The 19,607-nt window shown below is 35.0% G+C and overlaps 1 protein-coding gene across 1 annotated transcript in view; it reads left to right on the top strand.

Moving 5' to 3' along the window:
- LOC131197194 (histone deacetylase 5-like) overlaps positions 1 to 19,607 on the top strand; it is a 105,653-nt gene that overhangs the window by 33,093 nt on the left and 52,953 nt on the right. The window contains exon 3 of the mRNA XM_058180938.1: positions 2,436 to 2,554. Coding sequence (XP_058036921.1) covers positions 2,436 to 2,554 — 119 coding nt within the window. The remainder of the gene's footprint in view (positions 1 to 2,435; positions 2,555 to 19,607) is intronic.

Here is a 19,607-nt window from a genome sequence, read left to right as displayed (position 1 = left end):
GCACTGGTTCATCATCATCTAATGTCAGTAGCAATCAGTATCAATAGGGATCAATAAACCCAGCCCACAGCCACTTGTTATGTGCTGCCGCAGGGGTTGGTACATTCTCTGTTTCTTTCATCTACATGAAATCACTGGGTGATTACCTAACATCATGGGATGAGATATCATCAGTATGCTGATAATGCATGGTTTACATCTCCATCCCTGGTGAGCCAAGTATGCTGTAGCTGCCCTTTCTCAGTGCCAAGGAGCTATAGGAATCTGGATGGGGGACAATAGGCTTCAGTTGAACCCAAGCAAGCCAGAGTAGCTGAGGGGGGAGGGAGCTCAGGATCTGTTGTTTATCATTGTTAACTCTGGAGGGGTTGCACTACCCTAGACAGACCCAATGGGCAACTTGGGGGTCACCTGGACTCACCACTACTGCTCAAAGTGCAGGTGGCAGTCGTTCCTGGGAAGACTAGGAACTGGGAATTGGATTCTTGGGGAATATAAAGTAACCTTGAAATTATCTAAATAATATTGGTAATCAACCAGTAACACATCTGGCTTTTGTATGTTGAACAAATCTGCAGCACAGCAAAAACAAGGCTCAGTTCAATGAATAATAGATTGAAATATAGGCAGTTAGTTAGAGGACCCATGTATGTTATATATTTTGGAAAGGAGGCTGATTTATTACTTTATATTGATATATTTTATCACAAATTTATTAATTTAAACTGTTCCTGGGAAGCCATTGTGTGTGTTTGTGTGTGTGCATGCATGTGCATTCACACACATGTAGAATAAGTGTAGTTACAGTATTTGAAATATCAGACTAGTTTTAGAAATCCCGTTTGTAAACCAAACAAGTGCTTGATGGAAATCACTGGCTTTCAGCCTAATCTATTAAGGAAGGGTAATGGGTTGAACTTCTCTCTTAAATATAATTTGAAAAGAATAAATCTTCAAGAAATAACAGTCTGAAATAGGAAGGAAACACTAAACACTAAATTAATAAATGTTGCTTTTTTTTTGAAAAAAAAGGCTCACATGAATACCATTTGGAGAAAATCATATGCTTGATATGCTGGAAATCATCCCATAACTATTTTCTAGATGACAACATTATCTAGACTGGACTCTTTAATCATATTCATTGGAAAGGTTATCTGTCTGTCTGTCTGTCTGTCTGTCTGTCTGTCTGTCTGTCTCTCTCTCTCTCTCTCTCTCTCTCTCCCATTCTCTTCCCCCACTGTCTCTGTGTGAATGTATGTAGTATGTCTTATCAGATTCCCAGGAACATGCTAGAGGGTTGAGGGTTATTAGTTTATTTGCTTTGAAAGAAGGAAGCAGTTCCAGAATAGCTTTGAGGAAGTAAAACAAAGGCTATTAGATGGATAAATGGAATAAGGTGTTCCTGTTCATAATTTTAAATAATAAAAATGTAAAGAAACATAATATATATCAGATCAAAAATATTTAAAATAGATTAATTGAAACTACACCTACACACACACACAAATTTTATATAAACACACACATACACACACATAGTAACAAATGACTTATATGTTCTTGTTTCTGTTGTCAAAATTTTAAGAGCCAAATTCTCAACAATGTCTTCTACAAATAAGAAGAAATATTAAAACATTTATAGTTAATCAAAGTCATTCTTTGAAATAGCATTAAATGAAACCCAGGTGAAAATTCAGCTCACACAACAAAACCTTATTGTTTCAAATACATTTTGAAAGAGGGTAGAAACTGTACACAGATAAATCTGTATCACATCCAACCCTTAATATAAAAAACACTGGAAAAGGAAGAGTTAATAGATTCACTAAATGTAGAAACCATGGAAATGTCTTCCTAAAACCAGCAGGGGGCATTGTTACTGGGTTGTGGTTGTCAAATTCCCGCAAGGCATGACCTTGGAAAAATTCTGACAATCTTGCCTGGCTTTGATTACATGATTTTAGGTTCTCCCCTTTTTTTCTTTCTTTCCTTACTAAGACAGTCACCCCGCTTCATACTTTTTAAAATATGAAGAACAGAGGGGGAGAAGCTTGAAATACAAACATCCCGCCCCCAAGAATTTTATAGTTCCAATTTACACCAAGTTCTCACTACCTGGAGCAATCTTGGTTTCCACTAAGACTTCAGAGTTCTCCTTGTAATCCATTAGTCACTTCCCTTAAGAATCAATCTTTATAGCCAATGGAGTAAAATAGGCCCAGATGTGTGTGTAATGTTAGATGCTCTCACATATACCTGGAAATCATTCTTTTTCTCTTTTAAAAATTCTTAGAAAGGGCAGAATTAGAGGGAGGGGGAAAGACTTGATCATGGAAATGGTTATATAACATGTAGCTAATGTATAATTGTGGTATTGTTCTAATTGATACATTCAATAAAATAACCTAACTGCTTGCTTGTTTTATCTCCAGGACAGTGATTATGCCAATCACTTCTGAGTTCAACCCTGACTTTGTATTAGTATCAGCTGGCTTTGATGTTGTGGAAGGACATGAACCTCCTCTAGGCGGGTACAAGGTGACAGCTCAATGTATGTATTATTTTTTTCTTGTTTTTAAAAAAAATCCCTGTTATTTTAGGCAGTCTCATATAGTCCATTCTTATTTTGACCAGATTGCCTGTCACATGTGTGAATTCAACAAGCCACACTGAGCCAATTCGAACAAATGTGTTCCACTGTATTACATAATACATTAAATATATGTCAACAATTAACTTCTATTTTCTCCAAAGTTTCCTTCCCCTAGAAAATAAGTTTTGTTTTTCCATCTCATTTAAATGTCTCTAAATTTTGTTATCAAGGATATTTTATTGCTGCTGAAAGTGTTTCTGTTGCACCTGCAACCTCCTATACAAACAGCATTTTTCCTAGCTTTCTTGATCCAAGCACCATGGATGCCTACCAGGTTGTCTTCTCTTGCGTTGCAGTTGAAATATAAGAAACTAAGAAGGGTTCAGACAGCTGAAAATATTTTTGCACACTGGAAAACAGGATGTTCATACACATGCTTAATACCAGGTTTTTGTTAGTAGCACGAATGCAGAAAATGAAAACAGGCAAATGCACTTAAAAGCAAATGTGGAATATGACAGGCCAGATTAGTATTCCAGAGAAAAACATGGGAAAAGAACATGCTTCATCTGAACCCAAGAGAAATATCAATTTGGGAATCAATTTCAAAAGCCAGAGACTTTAAACTTTAGTCTATCTATTTTCTGGCAGGGATGATCTTGCTCTCCATCCCTGCTTTGGGGGATTCTGACATATGACCAAATTAAAAAAAATATGATGAAGTTTTGATCATACCATCATGGCTATTATCTTTTGAACACACCTTACAGATACTGCTGGAAAAGGTCCAAATTCTGTCACCTGAATTTAACACTCAATTGTGCTTCAGCCATATTTATTGACAGAACCTTATATGAACCCTAAACTTCAGTTGTCCTTCAAATGGTGTTCCTGAAGACATATTGTCAAAAGTAGTAAGCAGAGCAAAACCTAAATTTGATTTCATTTTACATTTGATTACATACCAATTTAGTTACTGTTAACTTTCGGTGATATATTTAATAACATCCTCCTGCTGTCATAGCAAACATTTCAATTTGGTAACAATATGAGGAGTTTTTGAGGGCTACACCGAAAGATTTGTGTATGGTCCTGGGCATCAGTTTATATGCCACTGAGGTAGGGCTGATTTACTTAGGATGGAATTATGGAGAGGAAATTTTTGGCACTTTTAGAGTTGCAAGCATGTACATATCATTTTTTTCAATAGTCTGCCATTTGTTAAACAAATATATAAACAGTAAAGTAATTTTGATCTATTTTTTCTGATCACGATATCCCAATTGTTTTCTTTTTGTCACCTCTTTGAACATAGCAGAGAATGTTTAAAATACCTTAATCGCTCTAGTTGTCTTATCCTTAAATGTTTAGACCACTCATCCACGGCAGAATTAATTGATGAGGGGATTTTTGTTGCTGTTATTCCTCCATGCCCTAACTTATAGCACTCTCTTCATTTGAATCTGACTCATAAATCTTATTCCAGGATCAGAACACTTGTGTTTTTTATTAACTCACATTGTCATCTTGCTGCCAGGAAAATACTTCTTTCTATTGGTTTTAAAAATGCCCCTTTAATTTGAAAAAGAGATGACCGAATCCACAGCATGGTTCAGTGTTTAACAATATTTTCTTCCAATTGCAAGACAAAAAAAATTGCAGAAAAATGCAGAAGAAATGTTTGGCATGATGTTATTTGTAAGAAAAACTATATAAAAACTACTAAAACAGCAATGAAAAGAAAAAAGCAATAATTAGAAACAAACTTTGTTGCCGAACATAAGACTCTTTGGGATCCGCAAAAGAAGTGTGACAGTGTTATGAAGTTAAATAAACAGATTTCATAAGATTAATATCTAACTGACCATTGTCATTTTATTTTAGTAAGCTGCATCATATGCACTGCAACAGATATCACCTCTGAAAACACTTGCTAAAGTTCCGGATTAGACTCAAAGCAGTTTTTATTCCATACGCAGCAATAGTTGATGTCAGTGGGAATGTTGCTTAGAGTCATGGCCACAGTTCTTTTTTTCCACATTATATTCTTTATTCAGTACTAATTAGAACATTTCCTTTCTACTGCCAGATACTATTATTATTTTCTTCACTGTTGTTTTTTTAAAAGCAGAAACAAAGAAGTGATGTTCAGAATGTTGTGAATTATGTCATTTGAGAAGGAAGATGCTCTGTTACTTGTATACAGTTTAATGCATTCCATCACATATGTAGATTCTTGGCTGTGGAACTGAAAGAGAGGTTTGGCACAAGAAATATAGAATATGCCAGTGTTTGGCCATATTCTATATTTCTTTTTAAAATTCTGTTTGCAATATTTGTGATCACCTATATTTATATCACAAAACTATTTATTTTCAGTTAGAATGTTTAATATTGCATAATTGATTTGTCTCTGTGCCTACTTACTTTTTTCTTCATTTGTGTTTCATTCTCACAGTTTCTCATTGATATTGGTTTATTCCTATTTATGCTACCATATTTATTACTACTGTAATTTTTAATTAAAAAAATATATTTGTATTTCTAGATCCTTCCCCCATTATGCAAATGCTTTAGGAGATAATGAAGTAATTAAAATATTTTAAGATAAAACAATAACATTTCATACAGGAAATAGTAGGCATAAAATAAAATATTATTTTATGGTGTTCCAGTTTTATATACTGATGGAAAAAAGTATAGAAAAATGTAAATATAAAGAAATATTACTAATAATATTAACTATAAAAATAATTTTATGTTAATCTATTTATTGGTTTTTATCCAAAGCATACAGGGAAAAATTGCAAAGTGAAGCTGTTTTCTGGGGCAGCATATCTGAATAAATTTAAGATGTATATGCAGCACATTTTTTTATGACAGGAGAGCAGAATTGCTTTTAGGAGTTTCTGCCTCAGATGTCAAAAAAACTATCACTTAAATAAAATGTTCAAGACATCATTTGCTGCTATGGATGGGGAGAAAGTGTTTAATTTAAATGTTAATTTAAACATGAAAAATATGCTTTCAAACCAAAATTAAGCTATATTTCAAATTTTAGGTAAAGATGAGGGCAACAGTATGGATATTAGAGAAAATGACAAAAGGCTTTATGTTACTGGAAATTGCATGCAGAGTGTACATTAAGTGAGGTTATGTTAAAAATAATGCTTAAAAAAACATGTATACAAAGAATTGAACAACTTTTAAAGCAAAGTTGAACTGATGTAGAAATGAGAAAAACTAAAATTAAGATTTGGACCAAGTTGTGAAAATAGGATGGAGAAGAAGCAATATATTTAGGATGGAGAAGAAGCAGTATATATATTTGCTGCCTTACTTATAAAAATAATAAATGTGAGATTTAATTTTTTTTAAATCAAATAAAAAAATTGTGATGTATCTATAATGTACTAAAGCATGAAACTGTTTTGGAAAGGCTTTCTCATAGCAACATTTTTAAAATTTGTAATTATTAATGTATATATTCAATGTTATAAAATAATAGAAAAAGGATTTCTGTTCTCTTTTAATTTTTAAAAATTGTTTCTTATTGTCATATATGTGATAAAGGACTTTTCCTTTCTAACTCAAGAAATATTTTCATTCCCAGTTTTTTTTATGTTTTAATATCCTTGATTTCTGGGAAATGCAAGCATGTACTGATGAACATGAACATTTTAGAGTCTGTGACCTTTGCTAGATTGGTCAATTTTTAATTGGTTTCTCATAAAACTGTCCAGATAAAGTGCACAATCCTTAAACAGTGATACAACTTTATTAACCCAGGTAGTTACCAAGCCGTCAGGTGGCAATTGTATTGATGGTAAACAATAAAGCGTCAAACAAAACATTAAAATTTGGGGCTTTCTGTTTTTCATGGAAGATTGAACTTAGTGATCTGTTAAAACTTAGCTCTTGTTTCTTTCTTATCTTAAAGAAACTATTTGGCATTAGGTCAAAATGGAATAATAATTTGTGGTAAAGAAAGATTGCCTTGAAGTATTTATATTGAGAAAATAACATTCAGAGTGATACTTGGTATTTCCTTACTGCAATATCATTAATGACATTACTAATGTATTAACCAATGAATATAGATACTGAATATTTAGACATTGATATCAATTTTTAGAGGTATCCATTATTATTTTTAGAAGTAACTTGCAAAATTATTTTTTCCAAAGAATTTTTGTTTTAATTGAACTATAAATCAAGAAATATATATGTGTGTGTGTGTGTGTGTGTGTGTGTGTGTCTGTGTCTGTGTCTGTCTGTCTTTGGTTATTCGGGCTTTATCCCGCGTAAAATTGGAAGTGTCTTGGCGACATTTCGACGAAGTCTCATTCGTCATCTTCAGGCTGGTGTCTTCAGCTTGTGCTCGATATATATACATATATATATATATATATCAAAGAAATGGGTGCAGATGGAAAAGTACAAGAGGACAAGTTGACTCACAAGGGTGGGGGAATGAAAATCAGCAGTGCAATATTTATTAGGATCAATTAAAATGTCACAGAATATTGTATCAGCTTCCATTTTTTTAGATCCCTTTTCCTACTGGATGATGCAAGAAATAGAAAAACCTAGCAATTGTACATCTTCTAGTCGATTTCTAAATTGGAGTTTAAAATAATTTATCAGAAATAACCAGATAAATTTCTGATGTGCTATAAAATATTGTTAAAAGCAGCTGGGGTAATTGGGATTCCAAAGTAAAAATAAATGCTTTCCCATGTTTAACAATACAAAATCAAGTTGTTATTTGATTCTGTTTCAAGTAGTAGTCATTTGAATAGAAGGGAAATAAAGTGGCAGAATATGGGAAAAGTAATAGCTAAAGTTTTAGACGATGCAGTAAGTAAACAAGGTAATAAATAATGTAATATATGGATGCACTTTATTTACTTATCATGTGAATCATCACAATTTATTATGATAGGCCTAATAGAAGTTGCTCTAATACTTACCAACGTTTTAAAATAGCAGAATTATTTTTAGGGAAGAAAGTAAAAGAAATGCAAATTTGCATTGGCAGTTCTTTGGAGGTGGGGGAATGCAATTTCTTGTTTGCTTGTTCAGCAGCTGCATTTCAAGCTGTGACAAGCTGTTGACACTTCTAATCTTCCGACTCTGTGTAGTGGACACTGAAAGCCCAAGAGACAAAGGAAAGACAGAATTTTTCATTAAGGTACTGATCCATCCTTTTTGTCTTGTAAGTAAGAGCTGATAAGACAAGTAACGCCAACGATAGCCATTCCAAACACACTTTTGTTTAAATAAAATTATACTGAAAATTATAAAATTATATTGAAAGCAATGTATCTGACAAGTCTTTATTCTTAAGAAGTTCACGTTATTATAGTATTAGAAGAAAATTCTGAGATTATTTTTATAGATCTTTAAATAAGAACACAGCAAATAAATAGTTTCTTATGCTATTTACTCCGTGGCAGTTTCCTGGTGAACTTTTAAAGGTGCCAAGAATTGTTACCTCAAATGTTTTACCAAACAAACACCTCTTATCAGTAGCAATAATCTCACAACACCTCCTTGGCCATGGACTTCAAAAAACAAAGGTACAATAATCCTTAGTCTACCAGACATCATTCTGGGGAAGACAGACATATTTAAGAGTCTGAATTCTGTTCTGGTTTGTCACGTAAAGCCATTAGAAGCTATCTGTGACCTAATCAGTGAGTTCATCTTTTTCGTACTCTTTTCCTGATACATAGCCTTTGAAAGCCTTTATATCATCATAGCCTTTATATCATCATTGGGAATTCTACATTAGTCCACACATATATTAGCTTAACTTTTAGCAATTAGAAAAATTAATTTTTAATCTGTATTAATTTTGAAATTTATGAAATAAGGAAAATCAGAAGAAAATGTAAAATATTGTAGAAATAATCCCCTTTTAAAAGCATTTTTTTCAATCTGTGCATCGTGGGCCACACACATCTTCTGCTCCAAATAAAAACCTTATTTTATAAAGATGAGAATTTTACTTTATAGTAAGAAGAGTAATTATAAATCCTGTATTTCCAAGGTGCTAGGAACTGGAACAGCACCTAGTTCCTTAAATATTTTTCAGGACTTTAGGTAAGTCTCCTTAGTTTTGTATGTGATTTAGCTGTAGTTAATTATGAAAAATTAAAGGCTAATGAGCATTAAAGAAAATGATTCAAGGAAATCTATTTCTAAGTATACAGTTTAGAACATCTTTTCCCACTCTGAACTCCCTTTGTAATTGTTAACTTCAGCTCCCAAAATTCTAAGATAATTTAAGGAGGAATAAATTACTTAGTCCTTTCTCCTACTCAATTCTAGGATCCGAATTAAAGCATCACAGACATGTTTGTGTAGATCTTTTGAACACATCTAACAAAAGACAGCCCACCATTTCTATGGACACTAAATTCATATTAAGTGCTGAAATCTAAGATATTTTATAATTTTATCAGTTTTTGAAATTTAATATTCGCATACGGTAAGTCTTTAGGAGTAAGTCTTTAGCGGAACTCAAATCAAAATACAGTGATCAGAGATTAGATATGTATAGGAAAACAAAATCTATTCCCAATCTATACCATTCTTTCTATTTTCATAACAATTTTTTAATTAAAAATAGTGAAATCATTATAAAGGTAGTTCTTTATAATATCTATTTTCTTTTTAAAAGAAAATTGTATTTCATATATTTTAATGTAAGTTATTCTTTGTATTCATTCTATCTTCCACCGTAGGTTGTGTTTCAGCCAGTGAACAGGCCTTTGGAGTGCAAAATACCATTAGATAATAAAAAGTGGTTGTTAGTCAATTGATTTACTCTTAGTTTCAGTCTAAAATCCAATTCAGCTGCAGATTGATGGTTCTGTTATTAGACCACACCTTCCCATTCCAGTAGTTTACAGATTTTAAAAGAGATTATTATAGGATAATAACTATAGTCCTATTCAAACTGGGCAAGAACAAATTGTAATAATGCCAGTCTCCTGAAGGAGGGAGGGAGGGAGAAAGGGAGGGAGGGAGGACGAGAAAGAGAAAGAGAGAGAATGGGGCTGAGGAAAATTAAGAAGATACTTTGTTGTTATTTCTCTGGATTGAGAAATACAGGAAAAGGAAAGCTCATTTTGCAGCAAATTATTTTGTTCTTTTGTGCATTTCTGACAACATTTTGAACCATAAATCAGGAAATGAAATGCTATAAATAAGGACCCTCAAGCAGAGTTTAGGAATAAATTAATGTGTAACTTAAGCATAAAAATGCAAGAATGTCAGCCTGTGTGCCTAAATATAATTAGGATATACAATGGCTTTTTAAAAAAATCACTATTATTCAGCCCCTAATTTGCCTTTAAATAAAAAGCCTGCATAATACATTAAAGATTTTTTGTTTACTCTTTGTCTGAGGAGAAATGCAATTCATGTATACATTTGGTCTGTCCTTCACTTGTCAGTCTTGCAATCCAGGCAGGCATCATATCAAAACTACAGATTCATTGAGTCATTCTATCACTGTCAGAGACATTTATGGAAACTGTGTATCAAAATTGTCAAGATGGTGGCTGTGCAATTTAAGTCCCAACCCGTTTTATATATGTTGCCCATATCAATAGGGAGGGAGGTTTAAGTATGTAGACTTCTTTAGGAATTGAAATGTAAGGCATGTTGATATGGTATTTCAATTCATTAATCCTCAAGCAAACGATAAACAATTCAAATGATTTAAAAAGAAAATAGAATCTAACTGGGACCAGTGGGAATTAGAGAAATATTTGAGAACCCTGAAATATAGTCAAATTAGAAACCTAGATTAAAATAAAAAACTCTAAAGGAACACAACTAAAGAAAACAACCCCACCCCTCAAAGCCATCCAGAGTATGTTCTGTAGTCATAAAATGTTAGGTATTGTTTGAAAAAGAAAAAAAGAAAAAAGAAAAAAAGAACAAATCTGGACAAGGAAATGGAATATTCTGTTTGAACTCCTTAAAACCTTAGGTGTTGGGGATGAGGGCAAGGCTGGCTAATCAGCTTTTTCTATTTCTTTCAATTTCACTATATGTCTGATCTTAGTGCATGGACAGAAGACAGCTGCAGAAACTGGAAGCTCAAACCAAACAAGAGAAGCTATGTATTAGAATAGAACAGAACAGAACAGAACAGAACAGAACAGAACAGAACAGAACAGAACAGAACAGAACAGAACAGAATAGAATAGAATAGAATAGAATAGAATAGAATAGAATAGAATAGAATAGAATAGAATTTTTATTGGCCAAGTGTGATTAGACACACAAGGAATTTATCTTGGTGCATATGCTCTCAGTGTACATAAAAGAAAAGATACCTTCATCAAGGTACAACACTTACAACACTTTATGATGGTCATAGGCTACAAATAAGCAATCAGGAAAAAATATCAATATAAATCATAAGGATTATCAGCAACAAACTTACAGTCAAACAGTCATAAGTGGAAGGAGATGGGTGATGGGAACGATGAGAAGATTAATAGTGTAGATTTAGTAACTAGTTTGACAGTGTTGAGGGAATTATTTGTTTAGCAGAGTGAAGGCGTTTGGGAAAAAACTGTTCTTGTGTCTAGTTGTTCTGGTGTGCAGTGCTCTATAGCATCATTTTGAGGGTAGGAGTTGAAACAGTTTATGTCCAGGATGTGAGGGATCTGTAAATATTTTCACGGCCCTCTTCTTGATTCATGCAGTATACAGGTCCTCAATGGAAGGCAGGTTGGTAGCAATAGTTTTTTCTGCAGTTCTAATTATCCTCTGAAGTCTGTGTCTGTCTTGTTGGGTTGCAGAACCAAACGAGACAGTTATAGACGTGCAAATGACAGACTCAATAATTCCTCTGTAGAACTGGATCAGAAGCTCCTTGGGCAGTTTGAGCTTTCTGAGTTGTTGTCCTTTTTTGAGGATGTTTTTGATGTTAGCTGTCCATTTTAGATCTTGCGATATGGTAGAGCCTAGAAATTTGAAGGTTTCTACTGTTGATACTGTGTTGTCTAATATTGTGAGAGGTGGAAGTATGGAAGGGTTTCTCCTAAAGTCTACCACCATTTCTACAGTTCTGAGTGTGTTCAGTTCCAGATTGTTCCGGTTGCATCACGAGGCTACTTGTTCAACCTCCCGTCTGTATGCGGATTCATCATTGTCTCGAATGAGATCGATCACTGTTGTGCCATCTGCGAACTTCAGTTCAGTTCAGTTCAGTTCAGTAGTTTAACAGATGGATCATTGGAGATGCAGTCATTGGTACACAGAGAGAAGAGAAATGGGGAGAGCACACAGCCTTGGGGGGGCCCTGTGCTAATTGTACAAGTATCTGATGTGATCCTGCTTAGCTTCACCTGCTGCTTCCTGTTTGTTAGGAAGCTTGTGATCCACTTACACGTCTGTTCGGGTATCTGTAGCTTATCAGCAGCAATTCCTGCCATTGCAGAAAAATAGTTAAGATATTTAGTTCTTGGTAATCACTAAGATGTGGTTAATTATTTCATTTAAGGATAGCTGTTTAAACTGATTTCAGTCATTGTTCCTGAAGATAAGTTTACACCCCATTGGTTTGGGGTGATTAATAATATCTTTTATGCTACACTGGCTACAGTCTTGAAAAACAAGGCTGAACATTCATTTCTTAATATGATGATATGATCATCAATGGATAGAAGTAATCTTCCCAAAGCAGGTTTTCCAAATAAATTGGATTACACATCCTATCATTTGTAGCACTTCCATCTTTAGAAATAAAAGAGTAAGAGGGAAAAGAAACTGAGAAGAAGGAGGAGTCAACTGAACTTTGAGAATAACCTGAGCTTAAATAAAAGCCTTGGCACATATTAAAAATAACTATTTGATGGAAAGAGTTTATTTTGTTTTCTAAGGCTCTGGGGACTAAAATACTTTTCCAAAACCAAAATAGCAATATGTAAATTAAGAGTACAAAAGCCTAGTTTTATGATTTAGGCTGCAGTATAATTCATTTCTATCTTTCTTGCCATTGTTTTTTTAAAAAACACACAACATCAAAGGAAAATGGCATGTGTTCTAAATCAGAGCTCCAGTGCTGAAGTATGACAGCACAAAAAATTAAAACTAAATAAATGTGCTGTTTTAGCTCTCATATTTTCCTCAGAATTGCTGCTTATGAAACCAGTTGCCTGAAAGACATGGAGTTTGGTTGGTTATTGGTTTAGTTCCCCTTCTAAATTCCTTTATTTGTTTGATCTTACTTTATAAACTCTGATGCTGGTGCCATGGTAAAAACATATTCCGTCTCCTCTCAAGAAATACAATAATAAAATCTGTTTGATCTTACTTTACAAATTCAGATGTTAGTACTGATATGGTAAAAGACGTTTCCTCTCTTCCTAAAAAGTTTAATAACAAAATCAGTAGTTACTGAATGTTTGAACACCTGATCCAGTTCTTTAAAAATTTCTCAAAAATATATGGAATAAAATAAATATTTGTGTTCAAAAAGATACCACAATATGTGTTAGTAGAAAAGTATGAAATTCTCCCCTCCAATCTACACTGTAATAATGTTTTAGGTTACATCAGGGCAATGGCATCCATTGAGAAGCACAAATCAATAAGGTGGCAGATGGAGTATCATCTGGGACCACTTATCTCTAATTATTTCTACCAACCCAGTATGTTTGGGCAGACTGGATGTGCACCAAATCCCTTTCATTAAATGCTGCCATCTTGTGGGATCAAGGAAGTTTGCCTTCTCTGTCGTGGTCTGCCCCCTCTGGAACATTAGCCTCCCCTCCAAAGAAATAAATGGCATCTTCTATGCTGGGGTTCTGATAAGCCCCTAAAACCTGATTCTGATCCCAGACCTAAAATTAAAGTAATTGTTATCTACTAATGGAGTCCCTATCATAATGTTTATTGTTTGTTGTTCTAGTTGCTTTAGTCAAGGTTCCCTGTTTACATGTTTAATTAATTATCTTTGTAAAGGGCAGTCATACCAAATCTTTTTATTTTAATTTAATGAATCTGAACCATAGGTTCCTGGACATGCACTAGAGAAATGCCTCCAAAATTTCTGTATGTTAGGATTAGGGTTTCTTTTTCTTCTTTTGCACACTATTAGAACAACGGTAGGCACAAGGTATCCCTTTGTTTCTTCTCCAATTCGTAGTATCCTAACAGAAATGGGAACTGCTATAACATAACAGAGTTGGAAGGGACATTGGAGGTCTTCTAGTCCAACCCCCTGCCCAAGCAGGAAACTCTACACCATTTCAGACAAATGGCTATCCAACATTTTCTTAAAAATTTCCAGTGTTGGAGCATTCACAACTTCTGCAGGCAAATTGTTCCACTTATTGATTGATTTAACTGTCAGGAAATTTCTCCTTAGTTCTAAGTTGCTTCTCTCCTTGATTAGTTTCCACCCATTGCTTCTTGTTCTACACTCAGGTGCTTTGGAGAATAGTTTGACTCCCTCTTCTTTGTGGCAACCCCTGAGATATTGGAACACTGCTATCGTGTCTCCCCTAGTCCTTCTTTTCATTAAACTAGACATACCCAGTTCCTGCAACCGTTCTTTATATGTTTTAGCTTCCAGTCCCCTAATCATCTTTGTTGTTCTTCTCTGCACTCTTTCTAGAGTCTCAACATCTTTTTTACATCGTGGCGACCAAAACTGAATGCAATATTCCAAGTGTGGCCTTACCAAGGCATTATAAAGTGGTATTAACACTTCACGTGATCTTGATTCTATCCCTCTGTTTATGCAGCCCAGAACTGTGTTGGCTTTTTTGACAGCTGCTGCACACTGCTGGCTCATATCTAAATGGTTGTCCACTAGTACTCCAAGATCCCTCTCACAGTTACTACTATTGAGCAAGGTACCACATATAAAGTACTTGTGCATTTTTTTTTGCCTAAATGTAGAATCTTACTTTTTTCACTGTTGAATTTCATTTTGTTAGTTAGCGCCCAATGTTCAAGTCTGTCAAGATCCTTCTGTATCTTGAGCCTATTTTCTGGAGTGTTGGCTATTCCACCAGCTTGGTGTCATCTGCAAATTTGATGAGTTCCCCATCTATCCCCTTGTCCAAGTCATTGATGAAGATGTTGAAGAATACTGGGCCTAAAACAGAGCCTTGGGGTACTCCACTGCATACTTCCCTCCATGTGGATGTAGTTCCATTGATGACTACACGTTGAGTGCGGTTGGTCAGCCAGTTACGAATCCATCTGGTGGTGGTGCTAACCCACATTTTTCTACTTTATCTAGTAGTAGGTTATGGTCTACTTTATCAAATGCTTTGCTGAAGTCCAAGTAAATTATATCGACAGCATTCCCCTGGTCCACTAATTTTGTCATTATGTCAAAGAATGCAATGAGATTAGTCTGGCATGATCTGTTTTTGACAAACCCATGTTGGCTTTTGGTTATTACTTTGTTTGCTTCTAGGTGTTCAATGATTCGTTGCTTGATTATCTTTTCCAGAATCTTCCCTGGTATTGAGGTCAAGCTGATAGGTCTGTAGTTTCCTGGATCTGGTTTTTTTTTCCTTTTTTGAAGATGGGAACTACATCAGTTCTTTTCCTCTCGCAGTTCCCCTGTGCTCCAGGATCTTTGAAAGATATAGTTCAGTGGTTCTGAGATCTCGTCTGCCAGTTCCTTCAGAACCTTGGGGTGTAATCAATCAGATCCTGGTGATTTAAACTCGTCTAGGGTAGACAGATGTTCACTTACCATTTCCCCCCCCTATTTTAACTATTAGCATCAAATCCATCCTTGAACTAAGCTTGACTTTATATTTCTGTGAAAGGTATTTATAATTATAGAAGTAAGAACTCCCTTAGTTGTGATACTCTCATTGTGTAATTCTGCCTTTGAAGGTATGTCAGGCATTTTCAATACTCCAACACTGTCAACTGTTTTATACTGGTTATATCATTTTCTGATTGTCAACCTTTTATTTGGTGAAGGGAGTTTCAATTTAGGAGAAGATTTGTATCAGAATAATAGAGTTGTAAGGGACTTTGGAAGCCTTCAGTCCACCCCTCTAGCTTTGTAATGCTTTTGATTTCTGTTCTCTGATATATATGGTTTTACACCATCATTTTTACACTATTGTTTTAATTTATTTCTGTAAGCCACGTTCAGTGAATAGCATTGCAATTATCATCATCATCATCATCATCATGATATCATCATCATGATATGACGGTGGCAGCTTATTTTATACAAACAACAAAGTATTGGGTAGAACACAATGGAAAATATACAATACAGTACAGTTAAACTGCTTGGATTTTGGCTGAAATCTAGCTTTTTAAAAAGCTTCTTTCGAAGTTCCCAATCTAATTCAACAACATAAAGTGTCTCAAATCTTTGTTATGAAGTTCTATCCAAAGTTTCCCTTTAAGTTATTTCTGATGAGGAAACTCAATATTTCTGAATTCATAAAGTTAAACAACAATCTCAATCATTAGACAGTCACATAACATTGGCACATAACATTGAAAGATGTAATATTTCATATTATAAAATAAAAAATATCCACACACTCTTTCCATTTTTTTGAACCTAATCTTCCTTGAACATTCAGGAGTTGGTTGTATGTTGCTCTGGAAAACTGGCACAAGCAATGGCCGTTCTATTCTCATCATATAAAATAGCAGCTTCATATGCACCACAATAGCCGAAAAAATATAGAGATAATTTTCCAACTTAGTGATTACATGAATCTCATCCCGCATAAGCTATCCATCAACGGGGAGAAAAGGGAAGATGACCCTGTTATTTTAAAAAAATGATAGAATAGTAACAAGCGAGAATTTTTTTTTATTTCCACTTTTCTTTGGTCTTTTCCTCAGAGACATTTTTTTTTCAAATGAATCTAAGCACAACAGCTAACACAAAGAGTACAGATAGTTCTAGTTTAATGTCCATTCATTCAGCAACTATTCAAAGTTATGACAATGCTGAACAAAACATACTTATGACAAGTTTTAATAGTTTCAGCCATTATATTGTCCCTGCAGTCCCATGATTGCCATTTGTGATCTTCACTGTTAGCTTCCAAAAAATAAAATCAATGGGGAAACTGCGAGAAGATCACAAATGCTAATCATGTCACCACAGAATATCACTAGCAATAGCTTTTAGACTTATATACCGCTTTTCTCTTACAACCTTCTCTGAGCGGTTTACAAAATCTGCCTATTGCTCCCAACAATCTGGGTCCTCATTTTACCGACCTTGGAAGGATAGAAGGCTGAGAATGCTACAACAGCAAAGAATTCACCTAACAGTGGCATATGGGGTTGATTGACATCGTAGTTTGGTGCAGTCATGCAACATTGCATCGTACAACTGGGTCACTTAGCAATGGACTTCCCAGTCCCAATTATTTAGGTACCAAAGGATTGCCTGTGAAGAGATAGCTAAGGACTATTTGGTTACCGTAAATGAATTTAAATGTCCAAGACCAGTCCAATCACATTTATAAATCCTCTAACAGTTCCAGTTGCAATTGTTAACCATGTGAATCCAAATGGTTGTTAAATGCAGGGGTGAAATGCTACTGGATTGGAGGGGATCGCGCGATCCGGTAGCAATGGCAGCTGCTGGTTCGGAGGACCGGTAGCAAAAATCCCTGGCCCCGCCCTCTCCGCCTCTGCTGAGCCGCATCATCTGCAGAGGTTTGGTTTTTTTTACTTTTAAAAGCCAGTTTTGCTTCAGCAGAAACAGGCCTTTAAAAGTAAAAAACAGCAGAACCTTAGTTATACTCTTACTTGTAGAAAACAAGTAAGTAGAGATTTTAAGGCACTTACCTGATTACTAAAGAATGCATGGCTCTCTTTCCAGCCCAAAAGCTCTAGTTTCAGTTTCAGCCCAGACAGAATCAATCTATTCTGCTAATCTATTTCCTCGGTGATCAACTGGCTGGCTTTGCTGAGGAACTCTGGGATTTGAAGTCCACAATAAAATAAAATAAAATATTTGTGCAGCTTTCTGAGATTTGGTGTGTTTCTGTAGTGTTTCACTCTAACTACACAAACACACAAAATATCAGAAAGGTGTATGTGGCATATTGTGTGTGTGTGTGTGTGTGTGTGTGTTAGTTGTGTGTGTGTAAAGTGTGAAAGTTGGTTTTTGAGCTTTTTGTGGCTATGTGAAGTGTGAAGTGCAACTGCTTTTACATTGTGTGTGAGTCAGTTGTGTTGTGTGTGTGTAAAGTGTGAAAGTTGGTTTTTGGTACCTCATTGTTTTTTATACTTTGTTTATTATTTTTATTATTTATTGTTATTGGCCACACCCACCAAGTCATCTGACCACCAAGCCACGCCCACCAATTAAACCACGCCCACAGAACCGGTAGGGAAAAATTTTTAGATTTCACCCCTGGTTAAATGTGATGTCATGTGGTTGTCATTTGCCAACTCCTGCCAGTTTCCCCATGGAATATATTTATTGGAAGCCAATTTTGTAATTGCATCACATGACCTGAGAACACTGCAACTCTTATAGTTGTGAGCCAATTGCCAAGTGCCTAAATCATTATCATGTGACTTTGAGGGCTTTGTGAGGTCCATAGCTTTGAACACCAACTAAAATACAGCGCCATTTGAATGGTTGCTGAATGAATGGTAGTTAACTAAGGAATAAAAGCCTGGATAGGTGGCTCAGTGGCTAAGACACTGAGTTTGTTGATCAGAAAGGTCAGTGGTTCGAATCTCTAGTACAGGTCTCCTGTGTGAGCAAGGGGTTATACTAGATGACCTCCAAGGTCCCTTCCAACTCTGTTACTGTTACTGTTAAAGAACAACCTGTATTATACTGAATACTGCATTCAGTTTTGGTCGCCGCGATGTAAAAAAGATGCTGACACTCTAGAAAGAGTGCAGAGAAGAGCAACAAAGATGATTAGGGGACTGGAGGCTAAAACATATGAAGAACGGTTGCAGGAACTGGGTATGTCTAGTTTAATGAAAAGAAGGACTAGGAGAGACATGATAGCAGTGTTCCAATATCTCAGGGGCTGCCACAAAGAAGAGGGAGTCGGGCTGTTCTCCAAAGCACCTGAGGGTAGAACAAGAAGCAATGGTGGAAACTGATCAAGGAAAGAAGCAACTTAGAACTAAGGAGAAATTTCCTGACAGTTAGAACAATCAATAAGTGGAACAACTTGCTGCAGAAGTTGTGAATGCTCTAACACTGGAAATTTTTAAGAAAATGTTGGATAACCATCTGACTGAGATGGTGTAGGGTTTCCTGCCTGGGCAGGGGGTTGGACTAGAAGGCCTCCAAGGTCCCTTCCAATTCTGTTGTTATATTATATTATATATATTAAATCAATACCATGAACATCAAATCCCCTTCCCTAAAAAGCAGATACAAAAGTTTGTTTTTAAAAAAAATGTTTACCATCTTTGTGTTATGTTTAAAATAGAGCTCTACTTTGAAAAAAACATTTTTTTTCTTTTCAGATTCACATTGTGTGAATGTATATGTGTGCTGCTGAATCACAATTGGAAATAAACTCTGAATGTAAACTGTATGCACTCACTGTGTCCTTTTCTGGATAATTTCCAGGTTGTGTAAGGCCATGTTGGATATACAAAAAATTATCTTGCATATTGTATATTCACTGTATCTTTTTGGCTCAAATATATAATCATCTGTTACATTCATTGTCTTATTCATTCACCAACACACCATAGATAGTTTATTCTTTTGCTGACACACCCTAAGCAATTAGTATAAAGCATATTTTTTGATAGCCAGTATCCACCCACATATATTCACTTAGGAACTATATCAGAATAAAGAAAAAACTCATTTGTGTTGTTTGGATCAAAATACATTGTGGAGTTTGGATTTAGAATGTAAGATAATTTGTGTCTTACTCATAGAGGAAAACTATATTTAATGCCTGGAATTAAGAAGGAGAGATTAATAATAATACATGGAATACATGGAATTATACAACCTTAGAACATTAACAAA

The sequence above is a fragment of the Ahaetulla prasina genome, chromosome 4 (genome assembly GCF_028640845.1).
Source record: "Ahaetulla prasina isolate Xishuangbanna chromosome 4, ASM2864084v1, whole genome shotgun sequence".
Taxonomy (NCBI): domain Eukaryota; kingdom Metazoa; phylum Chordata; class Lepidosauria; order Squamata; family Colubridae; genus Ahaetulla; species Ahaetulla prasina.
This window is presented reverse-complemented; position numbering and strand designations above follow the sequence as displayed.